A 13010-nucleotide genomic window follows, 5' to 3' on the forward strand; every position below is an offset into this window, starting at 1 on the left:
ATTTATATAACGCTCTACATCAAACAGGATTCCTGAGTGGTGAGCAATAAAAGAAAATGTTGGTGTCCGCCTGACTTCAATAGGCAGGGAGTTCCACACAGTGGGAGCAAGTACACTGAAGGGCCAACTCCAAACAGGCGGCAGGTCCATGCGGAACCATCAGGAGCGCCTCATCTAATGACCTCAGTGACCAGGGAGGCTGCTTAGACACAACAGTTCCAGCTGCTCACCTTGTCTGTATCCCTCATAAGCTCTGGATAGGCATCTCCCTGAAAAGGAAGAATCACAGATCAGATTACGCAGAACTTCCCGCCCTGACCCGGCCACCCCACCCCCCAACACACATTTTTCACTAAAGAAAACACAGCTTTGCTCCTTTCATCAGGTGTTTTTTTTTAACTGGTCTCATGTCAGGAACTATCCCAGACATGTAGGACTTCTAAAAGTGACCACTTAAGCTTCAGTGTGCACAGCAATCACCCGCCCATGTATATGCCTGCCTGCCTTTCCCCATTTTACAAAGGGGGAAACGGTTTCATGAGAGGGTGACTATCCTTCAGTCAAGAAAGAAATGGAGCCCCACAAACACAGCCCTCTCCTTATTCGAAGTTCCCATTTACCCTGGCATGCAGCATGTGCACAGCACTTGGCGAATTTTGCAGCGACTCTAAACAGTAGATGCTGCATGATATACCTCATCGGAATAGCAGGAGAACTGCTGCTCCAACCAATGTTTTTCGTCATATGGAGGCTATATCTTGGGCTACCTTTGAGGTAGCTTTCTTTGTCACTTACATATAATTGCCTCTGTTTTGCTATGCCTTTAACACCTTCTGCAACTACTGAAGGGATAACACTCAGAAAACAGTAATACCATAATTTTAAGGTGTGCTTTGTTTTTTTATAGGATTGTGGCGTAAGAAACAAATACTGTGTCGCTCAGCAATATGTCATCAACATAGATCAGGGCCAGCTAAGTTGAAACCCCCACCCCCCCATGTGAAGGAGGCTATCACAGGTATGAGGTCATCATCTCAAAGGACCATATTGCTCCTTAGATGTCACCAGATATGGACTCCTCGTATGAAAGCTGCTACAAAGTTTGCAAGAGAACCTGGCTATGAGCATCCTCTCCCCACAGGAAAATAAATCCTCAGTTACCAGAATTTCTACTACAACAGGAACCAAGCTGGCCAGGAATCCAGGTGGAGCATGGAGAACTTCAGAGCAAAATCGCACCGCCCTGCGCAAGATATGACGCAGAACAAGCCTGCAGACAAGAGACGTTTTCCAAAAAAAGGTTAGCCTGCTGACCAAAAATGCTATTTCACTTTTTCCAGACAGCCTCCCAATATCCACAAAGCCCATCAGATTCCCTCAGAATTGATCCTGTCAGTTTCCCACCCGTATACTTAAGATATAAGATTCCCACCCGTATACTTAAGATTCCCCTGGCACCATCTGCCATTATCTTCCTACCTTCGTTTCATGTCTGTCACATCCAGTCAACTCCTCCCCCTTGCTTCCACAGCCATGTCACACAGTAAGGGTAAGGTTGACAAGAATGTATTGTATGTTATAGGAGTGATTAGTTCTATATATGCTTTGAGGTAGCTCTGAGTGCAAAATGAAGTCCACCCGAAGTTAGCTGCAGGAGTTGCGACTAGGTCTAAAATGCCTACTTGAGTCAAACTGCATAGATGTTTAAGATAAAGAACTTGAGCTAATGTTTATAGAACTTATAGAATGCTAGCCACTTTTCCTATTTTAATTATGTGAACTAAGGCGTATATAGTAATGTGTCTTGATTTTTCGTCATTGCAAAATTATGTTATTCTCTAAGATTGCTTGAGCAATTAAAATATATATATTTTAAGGTACCACTTTGTGTTGTCTGGCTTGAGGGGTGCCTCAGGGAACACAAACTCAACAATTCTTGAAGCCCAGAATGCTCAGCTGTATCTGAGTGGGGACCTTCCATATAAGTGCAGTTTCATTCCTGGCCAGGTGAGCCACAGGTGCACCTATCTCAGGTGAGGGGAACTCATTAGCCAGAAGGAGGAGATATGACTGCCCATCTCAGCCAGTGTCCTAACCCCATTCAAGATTGTGGTCTCTATGCCTATCATAAGACCCTGCTTCCTCCCTCCAAATAGCCTTCTCCCTTAAAATGTTCCCAGACCTCCCCAAACCTTCTCAAGCTTCCTTAGACTCCCCTAAGATCAGAGTCACCTCTCTTATCCCAACCATCCCTTGTTATTGTGCTTCTTCCTTACTCGGCACCAGACATGCCTGGATAAACACCATCGGCAATGCACACGGACAAGGTGCGCGCATGATCTGCTACCACTCTGTAGGCCATGTTCACACCCCTAGTGTCAGCCTCTCCAACCAGGCCCTGGTAGCTTGGCCCACCACAGCCCTGCAAGAGAAATATAGAAATGTTTTAGGAAACCTGGAGAGCCATGCGGAGAAGTTCCCAGTCCATGCAATGCATGAATATTGCAGATGTTTCCTTCAAATAACCCCCAAGAGTCTCATTTTTCTCTAAAGGATGGGACCAGAACCAGTGGATGGAAATTGCAGAGAAGCAGATTTCAGCTCTACATCAGGAGAAACCTCCCAACAGTAAGAGATGTACAACAGTGGGACAGAGTGCTGTAGGAGGTGGTGGGCTCTCTTTCCCTGAAGGTATTTAAGCAGAGGCTGGACAGCCATCTGCCAAGGATGCTGTCCAAGAATCCTGCACTGAACAGGGGGTTGGACTAAATGATCTCAAAGATCATTTTCCAACCCTAAAATTCTATGATTCTCTCTATCCTTCTTTCCTCTTTGTACACAGCTCCACTTACCTCTCTGAAAAGAAATCTGGGGGACTGTCTAAGTTATGTTGCCTGGCCTTTAAGGCTGCAATCCTATACCTGCTTACCTGGGAGTAAGGCCCACTGAACTCAACAGGACTTACTTCTGAGTAGATATGTACAGGACTGTGCTTGAAAAGATAGCTTGCAGAGTGCGAGGGAACTCATGCCCAGGCACAGAAGGATCACCAGGTGTTATTGCAACTTTATCCTTCAGTCCTTGAAGACGGTGCTGTTCTACCCAGGAAAGACATTTCCAGTAGCTGCCCCAATCCATTTAAAGGGCCAGCAAAGTGTAGTAGTTGTCTCTTCTGGCCCTTTAAGGGCTTCTGTTCTTCTCCTTTGAGGGGTGAGCACTCTAGTGTATCTCGACTACTCACAATGGGCAACCTATGGCCCTCCAGATGCTGGACTTCCAACTCCCATCACCCCAGCCAACGATGGGAGTTGCAATCAAACATCATCTGGAGGGCATTAGTTTCCACCCCTGCTCTAAAGAGGCAGAGGTGCGTAGCTGTGATTCTGCCACATCAGTCCTTCCCCAGGCTGGATGTTCTTTCCAGCCAAATGAAAAATCAACGAGGCGGCTAGGAGCTGCCATCTCTCTACCCGCGCAAAAGCAGTAGCTATATCCCTGGGGAGCAGCAAATGTTGCTTCTTTTGTCTCTCAGTAGGAAATTTCAAATCATAATGCCAGCTACCACACGTCAATTCAATGAATCCACAGCTGTTCTAATATGAGCTGGGACCTAATGGGTGGGCAAGCAGCTGTTATGTATAACCCCCCTGAAGGCTCAGCTGAGCTTCCCCTGGCAGCATGATCTTCACCTTGTGGATGGCATCCAGGATCGGGGTGAAGAGGTCTGTGTCGTAATTGGAGCGCTTGTTCTGTAGAACCGCCATCAACCTTTCCAGGCCCATTCCTGTGTCCACGTGACACTGGGGCAGCTGACGCAGGCTCCTATCAGCCTCTCTGGCAACACACCAGTCGCCGACCAAGGGAGAAAAAGACAGATATGAACTGCAGGTCAAGGGCCTATTATTCGCTTGGCTCAATGTATGGGTGGGCATGCAGCACATGGTGAGAGAAGAAAAGCACCAGGGAGCCTGACAAGAGAAGGGTAGTAGAAGCATAGGGTAATATCCAGTCTTAGTCCTACACAGAGCAGACCCATTGAAATGACTAGACGTGACAAACTTAACTTCCGTTCATTTCAGTGGGTCTACTCTGCATAGGATTAACAGTGGATGCTACCCATAATCAAAATGTTGCAACTGAGGATTGAAAAAGGCTCAACAGACTCTGCGGGCGAAGCATCACAAGAATTCCTCTTTGCCCTGTATAAGGCAGGCTGCTGGGAAAGCAGTACAGATTACTGTAAAGCTGCCTTCCCTGACCTGGTGCCCTCCGGATGTGTCGGGCCAGAGCTCCCATCATCCCCAGCCAGCATGGTCTTTGGCTGGGGATAATGGAAGTTGTCATCTGACACACCTTGAGGGCACCAGGTTGGGGAAGGCTGGTGTGGAGTCTGCGAGTTTTCGGTGGCATGCAAGCCTCCTCCTCAGAAGTGAGGCTTTGGCACAAGCCTAGAACCCAAGCGTTTCCACCCTTTTGTACCTGTTGTACTGCATGAAAACCAGGTTCCAGATCTCCACCACGTCAGGACTGCCCTGGTTCACCAGTGCCGCTGCATTCCTACCGCCACCTATGTGATCATAGTGGATCTCTGTGCAGGGCCCACAGGGACCAATATCGCCCATCTCCCAGAAGTTCTCTTGCAGCTGAAAAGGAAGTATGTGGCCAGGGGGCACCCTGAAAAGCAAAACAGAACAGCTAATAAAGCTAGGGCAATAAATCCACACACTCCTCCCCACAGGATGGAGTGGTGAAGACAGGAAAGTTCTCTGGCCTGCTGCCACTTTTTTTGTGTACGCCACAGCAACTGCAGCATCAGTGTTAACTTTGAATCCTCGTGCTGCTTCTCCACCACAACTGTAGCCTCTATCAGTGAAGGCTAATAAGCAAGAAAAAGAGCACTCTAGAATATAGCATATGTTTCGTTTCTAGGCCAATACTTGGACCTGGCCATAACTCACTTACGTTGCATTGTATCCAATCTTTGCGGGTTCTAAGCTCTTTCTCTGACCACCCTAACCCTCCCTCTCATGTCAATACTTAGATTATGTAAGCCTCTGGACAGTGTCTTCTCTTTTTTTAAATTATTTTTGCAGTGCTTAGCTTATTTTATATTCTATACAAACAAACAAACCTATCATCAGGGCTCGTTTAATTGTATCAAGGAATCCAGGTTCAGGCACAATTTGCATAAAGAATATCAGCGGCAGAATTTAGTTTTTTGTACATTTCAAAACATTTTGGCAAGCAGCGGGAGGCATCAGGGTGGCATCAAGGAGCGATGCACAGTATGGATCCCCAATTGCATTTAGTGGAGATTCCAATTAAGGTCCTTATTGGTTTCCAAGCTTTTTGTTTCCTGGCTACATATTTTCAAGATATTCTCCCGCAAAAGAGAGAAACTTTTTTTTTTTTTAATGAAAGATGGTAACTTGGATGATGAACTTCACGCCAGAGTACATGCCATGTGGGATATAAAGTAGGACTACAAACAGCTCCAGACAATACAGAGATCAGACTTTCTCACCTTCTTTTCTCATTTACTTACCCAAGGCTGAGCCATATTTCCCTGCTCTCTTCATCTGCACTCAGACCAAGTGAGGAATCTCCTCCAAAATAGGTGACATAAAGACGGTCTTTTGGGATTTCATATACTTGTGTTAGGAGCTCCCACGCCATCTTACAAGCTTCCTCCTAACCAGATAATGAAAAATGATAGTAAACCATAACCAAATATTTGCATAAGAAAGAAGCTGCCTTAAGGAGGGTGGGGTCAGCAGGGAGGGGGTTCATAGAATCATAGACTAGTAGGGTTGGAAGAGGCCTACAAGACCATCGAGACCAACCCCCTGCTCAGTGCAGGAATCCAAGTCAGAGCATCCCTGACAGATGGCTGTCCAGCCTCATCTTGAATGCCTCCAGTGTGGGAGAGCCCACCACTTCCCTAGGTCAATGGTTCCATTGTCGTATTGCTCTAACAGTCAGGAAGGTTTTCCTGATGTTCAGCCGGAATCTTGCTTCCTGTCACTTGAGCCCATTATTCCGTGTCCTGCACTCTAGGATGATCGAGAAGAGATCCAGGCCTTCCTCTCTGTGACAACCTTTCAAGTACTTGAGGAGCACTATCTTATCTCCTCTCAGTCATCTCTTCTCAAGGCTAAACATGCCCAGTTCTTTCAGTCTCTCCTCATAGGGCTTTGTTTCCAGTCCCCTGATCATCTTTGTTGGTTGAATGTTTAGTTCCATGGGGTAGCTGCATTAGTCTGTTGGAGCAAAAACAACAGCCTTGTGGCACCTTAAAGACTAACCAGATCATTATGGCGTAAACTTTCATGGACACTGTCCTCTCCATCAGATGCATGAAGTGAGGCTAACACTTCAGGCATCTGATGAAGTGGACAGCGTCCACAAAAGCTTATGATGTTAAATAGGGGAGTCTTAAACATGCAATCCTACACCTACTCTAGTCCAGGAAGGGCTTTACTGCTTCCTACTTCTGTGTGTTTAAAGCAGCTCTAAGTAATTTGTGACAAAATATTATCACAAAGAGACCTTAGAAGCACACTAAGGTCTCTACAGTATGACAACACATTTACATGCAAAAAGGAAGACCCAAAATGTTCTTTAAGAGAGCATGACCCAATATCTTACTTTGAAGTAATCTCCAAAGGACCAGTTCCCCAGCATTTCAAAGAATGTATGATGATAAATGTCTCGGCCTACATCTTCCAAGTCATTGTGCTTCCCACCTGCTCGGACACACTTCTGGCTGTTCACCACTCGCCGGTAACGTGTCAGTTTGCTCCGGGGATCTGCTGTGCCCAGGAAAATGGGTTTGAACTGTAAGTTTAAAGAGAAGCACAAAGAAAATTTCACATACAACAGAGCTCCAACTGGGATTGCAGGGGAGGTTAAACTATAGAACGGTTATAATAGTCTAAAGCAGGGATGGGGAACATGTGGCCCTCCAGATGTTATAGAACTGTAACTACCATCATATCTAGTGAGCAGAGCTAATGGTGAGGGATGATGGGAGTTGCAATCCAATATCTGGAGGGCCACATGTTCCCCATCCCTGATCTGGACAGGAAATTAGCAAAAAGGAGGTGTTCAGACTGAGAATCTCCCAACAGGCAGAAATTGTAGCTTGGGTTTGCTTAATTCTAAAAAATGATTAGCCCCAATGGGTACTGCTCTACATAACAATATCCATGTTAATTTAACTGTTGCTTATATATCACTGAGTTGTTTGTACCTGGCACAGGCGCCAAACAAATCTTGCCACCAAACAGCATCTGAGGGTTCCCACTTATAAGTTGTCGGTTTGCCCTGAGATACCATGCCCTGTACGTGCCGGAAGGCATCCTTGGCAGCTGCCGCACAGCCTGTTCCAAAGCACTGAGCATGTATTGGAAATATTATAAGGCTTATTTGACTGGCGACAGAGTTAATGCTGGTAGGGCTCCAGTTTCAACAACACTCAGATTTAACACTTTGTCTTTTTTATCTGCGATATTCATTTTAACTTGGCTCTCTTGTCCATATGAAACAGGTGGTTTCCCATCAAGAGTCCCTTGGATTGGGCTGCCCCCCCCCCCCAATCTATCTAAATAAACAAGACTAGCTAACAGACCTGGCTTCTCACAGGTTAGAGTTGCCCTTAGTTTGATACAGCAAAGCCTTCAAGCAAACTTGCACAGCTGTCAGAGTTGGACACATTGTGCCTGCCCCGTCCAAGTGACGTCATGCCTGCTGGCACTCTTGGGCATGGCCCCCACCGTGGTGCACCCCTATAGCCCCGTGGGAGGGGTCTGTCCACTCCCTTCCCCTGGGGGGTGGGCTTGCCTCACAGCAAGGGGAAGGAGACAGGCATAACCATCCTTCAGCCTACTAATCTTCCCTGGCTTCAAACTGTATGGATTGCAAAGCTATGCGCTAGTTAGGGATGTCTGCCCCTTATGGCTGAAGATGTCACTGTGGCTTCATGCACATGTTTATATTACTTTTAATGCATTTTAAAACCAAAATAACCTCAAGGGGCACCTTCTGCCAGAGTTCCCTTTGTAGGCATGCCAAGTGTTTAGGTTTCACGTTCGTGGTGCTATGGTGCAGATGGACAGACACATCCTCTTTCATTATTATAAATAAATGTTATCTACATCTGACTAGAAGCAGCTATTTTCTATCATTGCTGCTGCTCTCTTAAGATCTCCACTAGTCCTGGAGTCCACGGCAGGCAGTGGCAACTGCAGGGCATTGCTCCTTCTTCTTGACTCTCCCCATGGGCTGAATGGTTATGACTATGATAACAAAAAGAGGGCATAGCTCAGGAACAGAGCATGTTCTTTCCATTCACAAGTTCCCAGGGTTAGTCCTTGGCATCTCCAATTAAAAAATCAGGTAAAAGGATTGGGAAAGACCTCTGCTGAAGACCTTGGAGAGCCTCGTGTGGTGCAGAGTGGTAGGCAGCAGTATTGCAACTGAAACTCTCCCCACGACCTGAGTTTGATCCCAGCGGAAGCTGGATCCCAGGTAGCCAGCTCAGGTCGACTCAGCCTTCCATCCTTCCGAGGTCGGTAAAATGAGGACCCAGCTTGCTGGGGGAAAGGTAGTCATGACTGGGGAAGGCAATGGCAAACCACCCCGCTATAGTCTGCCACGAAAACGCCAGCGCAAGCGGCGTCCCTCTAGGGGTCAGTAACAACCAGGTGCTTGCACAGGAGGAACCTTTCCTTTCCTTTCCGAATACCTTGGAGTCTTGGAGTCACTACCAGTCATAAGTTCCTATGCTTCTGCTTGCTTGCTACTGCTCGTGTACACTTACATAAGCTGCTGTAGATTGAGAGGCATGGTACTGCAAATGCATCACATGGCCCCACCCTCCCAGGTGCCACCTTGCATAGGGAGTTTTCATGCCACAAATCCTCTTGGCATAAAATAAGTACAAATGAAGCTAGCCTATTGATGGGGGTACTCCAGAATTGTTTTATTCACAATCTCATATACTTAAGAGAATGGTCTCCTACAACCAGAATCCTCAAAAGCACATTTGTTGACTTCTTGCAATATGTATGCAGATTTAATAAAGGGACTTAATTGCTAGTAAACTTGCATAGGATTTGACTACGAAAGATCTTTAGCCAATTAATAAATAATCCTAACATTCATAGGTATTCCATCTCATTTAAAAAAAGAATAGCAGGATTTATGTTCCAGAAGTAAACAATGCAGCTACAGGGTTGGATCCAATAGTGTGGTTGTGCCAGCAAAACTCCCCACTGCTGCCTCCATGGGCACTCAAATCTGTTCCAGAGGGTTGAAGCAACTCTCTGGAACAGAGCTGGGGGATACAGGGAGAGGAAAGGGAAGTTCACTTGCATAACAATCGTTTTCTAATGGTGTGATGCTCTTGAATAAGAATCAACTATTTTGAATCAAGTAATTTTAAATAATGTAGGCAGCAGCTGGAAGCTGGTGGACAACAGAGAGGGATTCAAGAACCACCGTATCTGAACATAATTCAGTTATTGGACAACACAACTGCCCTTTGAGTCATCACTTGCATTTCTATGTTCAGCTTTATTTAACTCACACATCACAGTCTCTTTTACAGTTGAAATCTTGGAAACAGTAATCTTACCAGTTCAAGCCATTTGATAATTTTGTCCTCAGTGAAAAGTTCTTATCAGTGCTACAAACTAAACTGTCTTATTTTCTCTAAGCACTACTTCACAAGTTTCAAAATTTCTAAACAGAAAGCACTTCCATATTATGAATTACTGCATTATCTGCACCTAGATTATACGTGACAATCCCACATTCTGAACATACATGGGTTTGTATGCACAGTCAACTGCAGCTTCAAAGAATGTGTGCATATAAGAAAATATATGCATTTGGTCATGTGATACTCTATATGCAGACTGCATGGTAATTTTTACACAAGGGTGGGGGAAGTAATCCTCATGGTGGTTTATTCTGGCAAAATAAAAAGCATCTGGAGGCCAGTGTATTTTGATTTAAAACCTCTGGGCAATTTAAGTTTTCAATATTTTTAATAGAAAGCTTGCTCAATAAATGCTAAGAACTGATACCTGCATTTTTTTCCCTCTCCCTTACCCATTCCTTTCCTGTTGCGCTACGTCTTTTAGCTGCACTAGCCGCCAGTCCATTTCCAGTCCCGATTCAAAGTGCTGGTATTAACATTCAAAGCCCTGACTGGCTTGGGGCCAGGTTTTCTGAAGAATCGCCTCCTCCCATATGTGCCTGCCCAGACCATAAGATCATCCTCAGGGGTCCTTCTCCAGAAGCTCCAGCCAAAGTAAGTGAGGCAGGTGGCTATCAGGAAGAGGGCCTTTTCTGCTGTGGCACCCCAGCTTTGGAATGAGCTCCCTAGAAAGGTTCGCCTGGCACCTATGTTGTACTCCTTCTGGTGCCAGGTGAAGACCTTTTTATTCTCCCAGTATTTTAGCATTTTAGCTTTGGTGTTTTAAATCTGTATTTTAAATCTCTGCATTGCTGCTAGATTTTATTCTAGTTGTACTGTTATATTGTGGTTTTAAGCTTTCATATTTTATATTGTTTTATGCTGCACTCTGTGGTTTTCATTTTTGTGAACTGCCCAGAGAACATTGGCTATTGGGCGGCATAGAAATGAAATAAATAATTGTAAGCCTGCAGGCAGAGACCGGCTTGGTTTTATTGGTTGTATGCAAGCTGCTTTATTATCCTTTTCACCTGAAATCTTTATATAATAAATAAATGGCAAAAAGATCCCAGAAGTGTTCTCTTAGAATTTCCCCAGAGGTAGATTATTTTTATTCTCCCTTCATATTTTCCTTCAGCTAAAGACTTCACTCTTTTTTCTCCTTATCTTCCTTCCCTCCTCTTTTCCTCTTTTTATTTCTATGCAGAAGTGTAAGAATTTTCCAATATGAGATGTGGTTTTAGTAGCTGTAGCAGGACACCTCCCCGCAGCAGCCCGAACGGAGCGCCTGAAACGGTTCAGCAGCAGGTTCAGTAGATCAGAATAAGGCTCTGAGAAAAGGGAAAGGGAATAACATATCCACATCAGCATCTTTTCAGCCAGGGAGGGCAGCAGGAGGAACCATTCAACGGAGTTTGTTTCTCCACCGCACGCTTTTCGAAACCGTACCTGGTTCATACCCGCGTTCACGAAGAGGAGCCCGGGATCACCTCGCGGCCGCACAGGGGCCGACGGCACCACTTGATGCCCATACCGCTCCTGGAAGAACTGGAGGAAAGTCTGACGCACTCGCACGGATGACGGGCAAGCGGTAGAGCGACCTCGGCAGGAGCTGCAATACCAAACGGGGGACACCCGAAGAAGGCGCCCCACCGAGCCCTTGACTACCGCCGCCATCTTAACTGTGGGCGGAATTCTGGGAGTCGCGGCTTCAGGGTTAGAGAATGGGAACGGTGAAGCTAGAGAGCCCTCCCTGCTGCAGAGGATGGTGGGATTGTGACGGACCTCCGACCACCTAAGAGGTGGTGGACGGTTCCTGATCATCGGATACATTCTGGTGTGAGCCGTAAAATCTGAACATTTTGTTTTGAAGTTATATATCGCCTTGGAGGGCCTTTTGGGAAGAACGGTGATTTATAAGTATAAATAAAAGGAAAAGAAATCCTCACGTCCGGGGCAAGGGTAGAAACTAGTTTTGCCCTCTACTCTTGCAGCAGAACGAGGCTTTGGGTACGTCCCCGAAGAGACAACCGACATCTGTGTGAGCTGTGTGTTGGATATGGCTCAGGGATCGAATTCCGACTGGAGCCATCCGCCTAACCGGCCACCCCTGGAACTTAGTGCTCAGGAAAATGAGAAACATGTAACGCTATTTATTCCCCCATCCCTAGTTCCAAATCCACAATTAGCACAGTTGGACAAACCCCTTTCGAGGTAAAATGTGTAAACCAAATGCCAGACAAGCTGATTTTGTATACCAATTCAATACACACTAGCAATCTGTCTGCAGAGTGAAAAAGCAGGGACTGTACTTAGAAAAGTGTAATCAGATGGGAGTGTGTTTCTTTCCAAAAGGTCTAGGTAGGGTAATAGCAATGTAAGAGAGCCAGTGTGGTGTAGTGGCTGGAGTGCTGGACTGGGAGTCGGGAGGTCCCGGTTCTAGTCCCCACTCAGCCATGGAAGCCCATTGGGTGACTTTGGGCCAGGCACAGACTCTCAGCCCAACCTACCTCGCAGGGTTATTGTTGTGAGGATAAAATGGAAGAAGGAGGAGGATTATGTATGCTGCCTTGAGTTCCTTGGAGGAAAAAACGGCAGGATATAAATAAATAAAATAATACTGGAGCAAAGTTTTGAGGCAACAGTGTGCTGTTGTTACAATTCATATTAAATTGCAATAAACCCGGTGGTGTTGGAACATATACAGCACCACCCATTTATTATTTTAACATATGACAATCCACTAAGGACAAGTCCCTTTTTAAAGTCCACAACTCAGCTGTGGGTGGATTTCTGTGCTCCATGAAGAACTAAGGTCCCATTTATTTGCATAGACTGATTATGAATTCATCCGAGGCATCCGGTCATCCACTGCAGGTGGAAGGAGTGGCGGAGGCGATCTTTGCCTCTCCCCCACTTCAGGTTTTGCTAGATGGGCTTTTTAGCCTGTCTAGTCAGGGTATTTTAGAAGGGCAGGAGAGGAGGCCCAGCACAACTCGTATCCTGGCCTCTCCTGTCTCCTCCCCTCCCACCACCAACCGGAATGCCCCTTTTCCTCCTCCGAGGTTGCTTTTCTGGTCTTGGAGGGCAGCTGGTATGGTTCTTTCCGTGCTGGCTGCAAAGGGGCGTGGGAGGAGGGTTGGATCTCCGACTCCCCCATCCGAGATCGGAGCGCTGTCTCCGACCTCGGAAGAGGAAATCCAAATAAGCGTATGGTCTTTGAGATGCTCGCCCAGGGACTATAGGATTGCTCTCAAAATGACTGTAGGAGTTAAGTTATACAAAATAGGAAGCATTTCAGTTTTAC

The 13010-nt window shown here is 46.0% G+C and overlaps 1 protein-coding gene across 4 annotated transcripts in view; it reads right to left on the bottom strand.

The window, feature by feature from the left end:
• Positions 1-11412, bottom strand: part of AARS2 (alanyl-tRNA synthetase 2, mitochondrial) — a 34059-nt gene extending 22647 nt beyond the window's left edge. For 2 of the 4 annotated variants that reach the window (XR_014786866.1, XM_084828495.1), the window contains exons 1-8: positions 11153-11411; positions 6649-6837; positions 5546-5691; positions 4480-4674; positions 3690-3834; positions 2277-2422; positions 1162-1270; positions 231-269 (exon numbers count right to left, since the gene is read on the bottom strand). Coding sequence is in view for 3 of the 4 variants with exons in the window: in XM_084828495.1 (XP_084684621.1) it covers positions 231-269; positions 1162-1270; positions 2277-2422; positions 3690-3834; positions 4480-4674; positions 5546-5691; positions 6649-6837; positions 11153-11380 (1197 nt within the window). In the remaining variant the exon portion in view is untranslated. Of the gene's footprint in view, positions 1-230; positions 270-1161; positions 1271-2276; positions 2423-3689; positions 3835-4479; positions 4675-5545; positions 5692-6648; positions 6838-11152 lie in introns of all 4 variants that reach the window. The other 2 variants (XM_084828494.1, XM_084828493.1) reach the window with 2 other exon arrangements.
• Positions 11413-13010: the final 1598 nt, after the last annotated feature.

This window comes from Heloderma suspectum, chromosome 1 (assembly GCF_057233095.1).
Source record: "Heloderma suspectum isolate Gila_16-S chromosome 1, 16-S_ref, whole genome shotgun sequence".
In the NCBI taxonomy this organism is placed as follows: Eukaryota; Metazoa; Chordata; class Lepidosauria; order Squamata; family Helodermatidae; genus Heloderma; species Heloderma suspectum.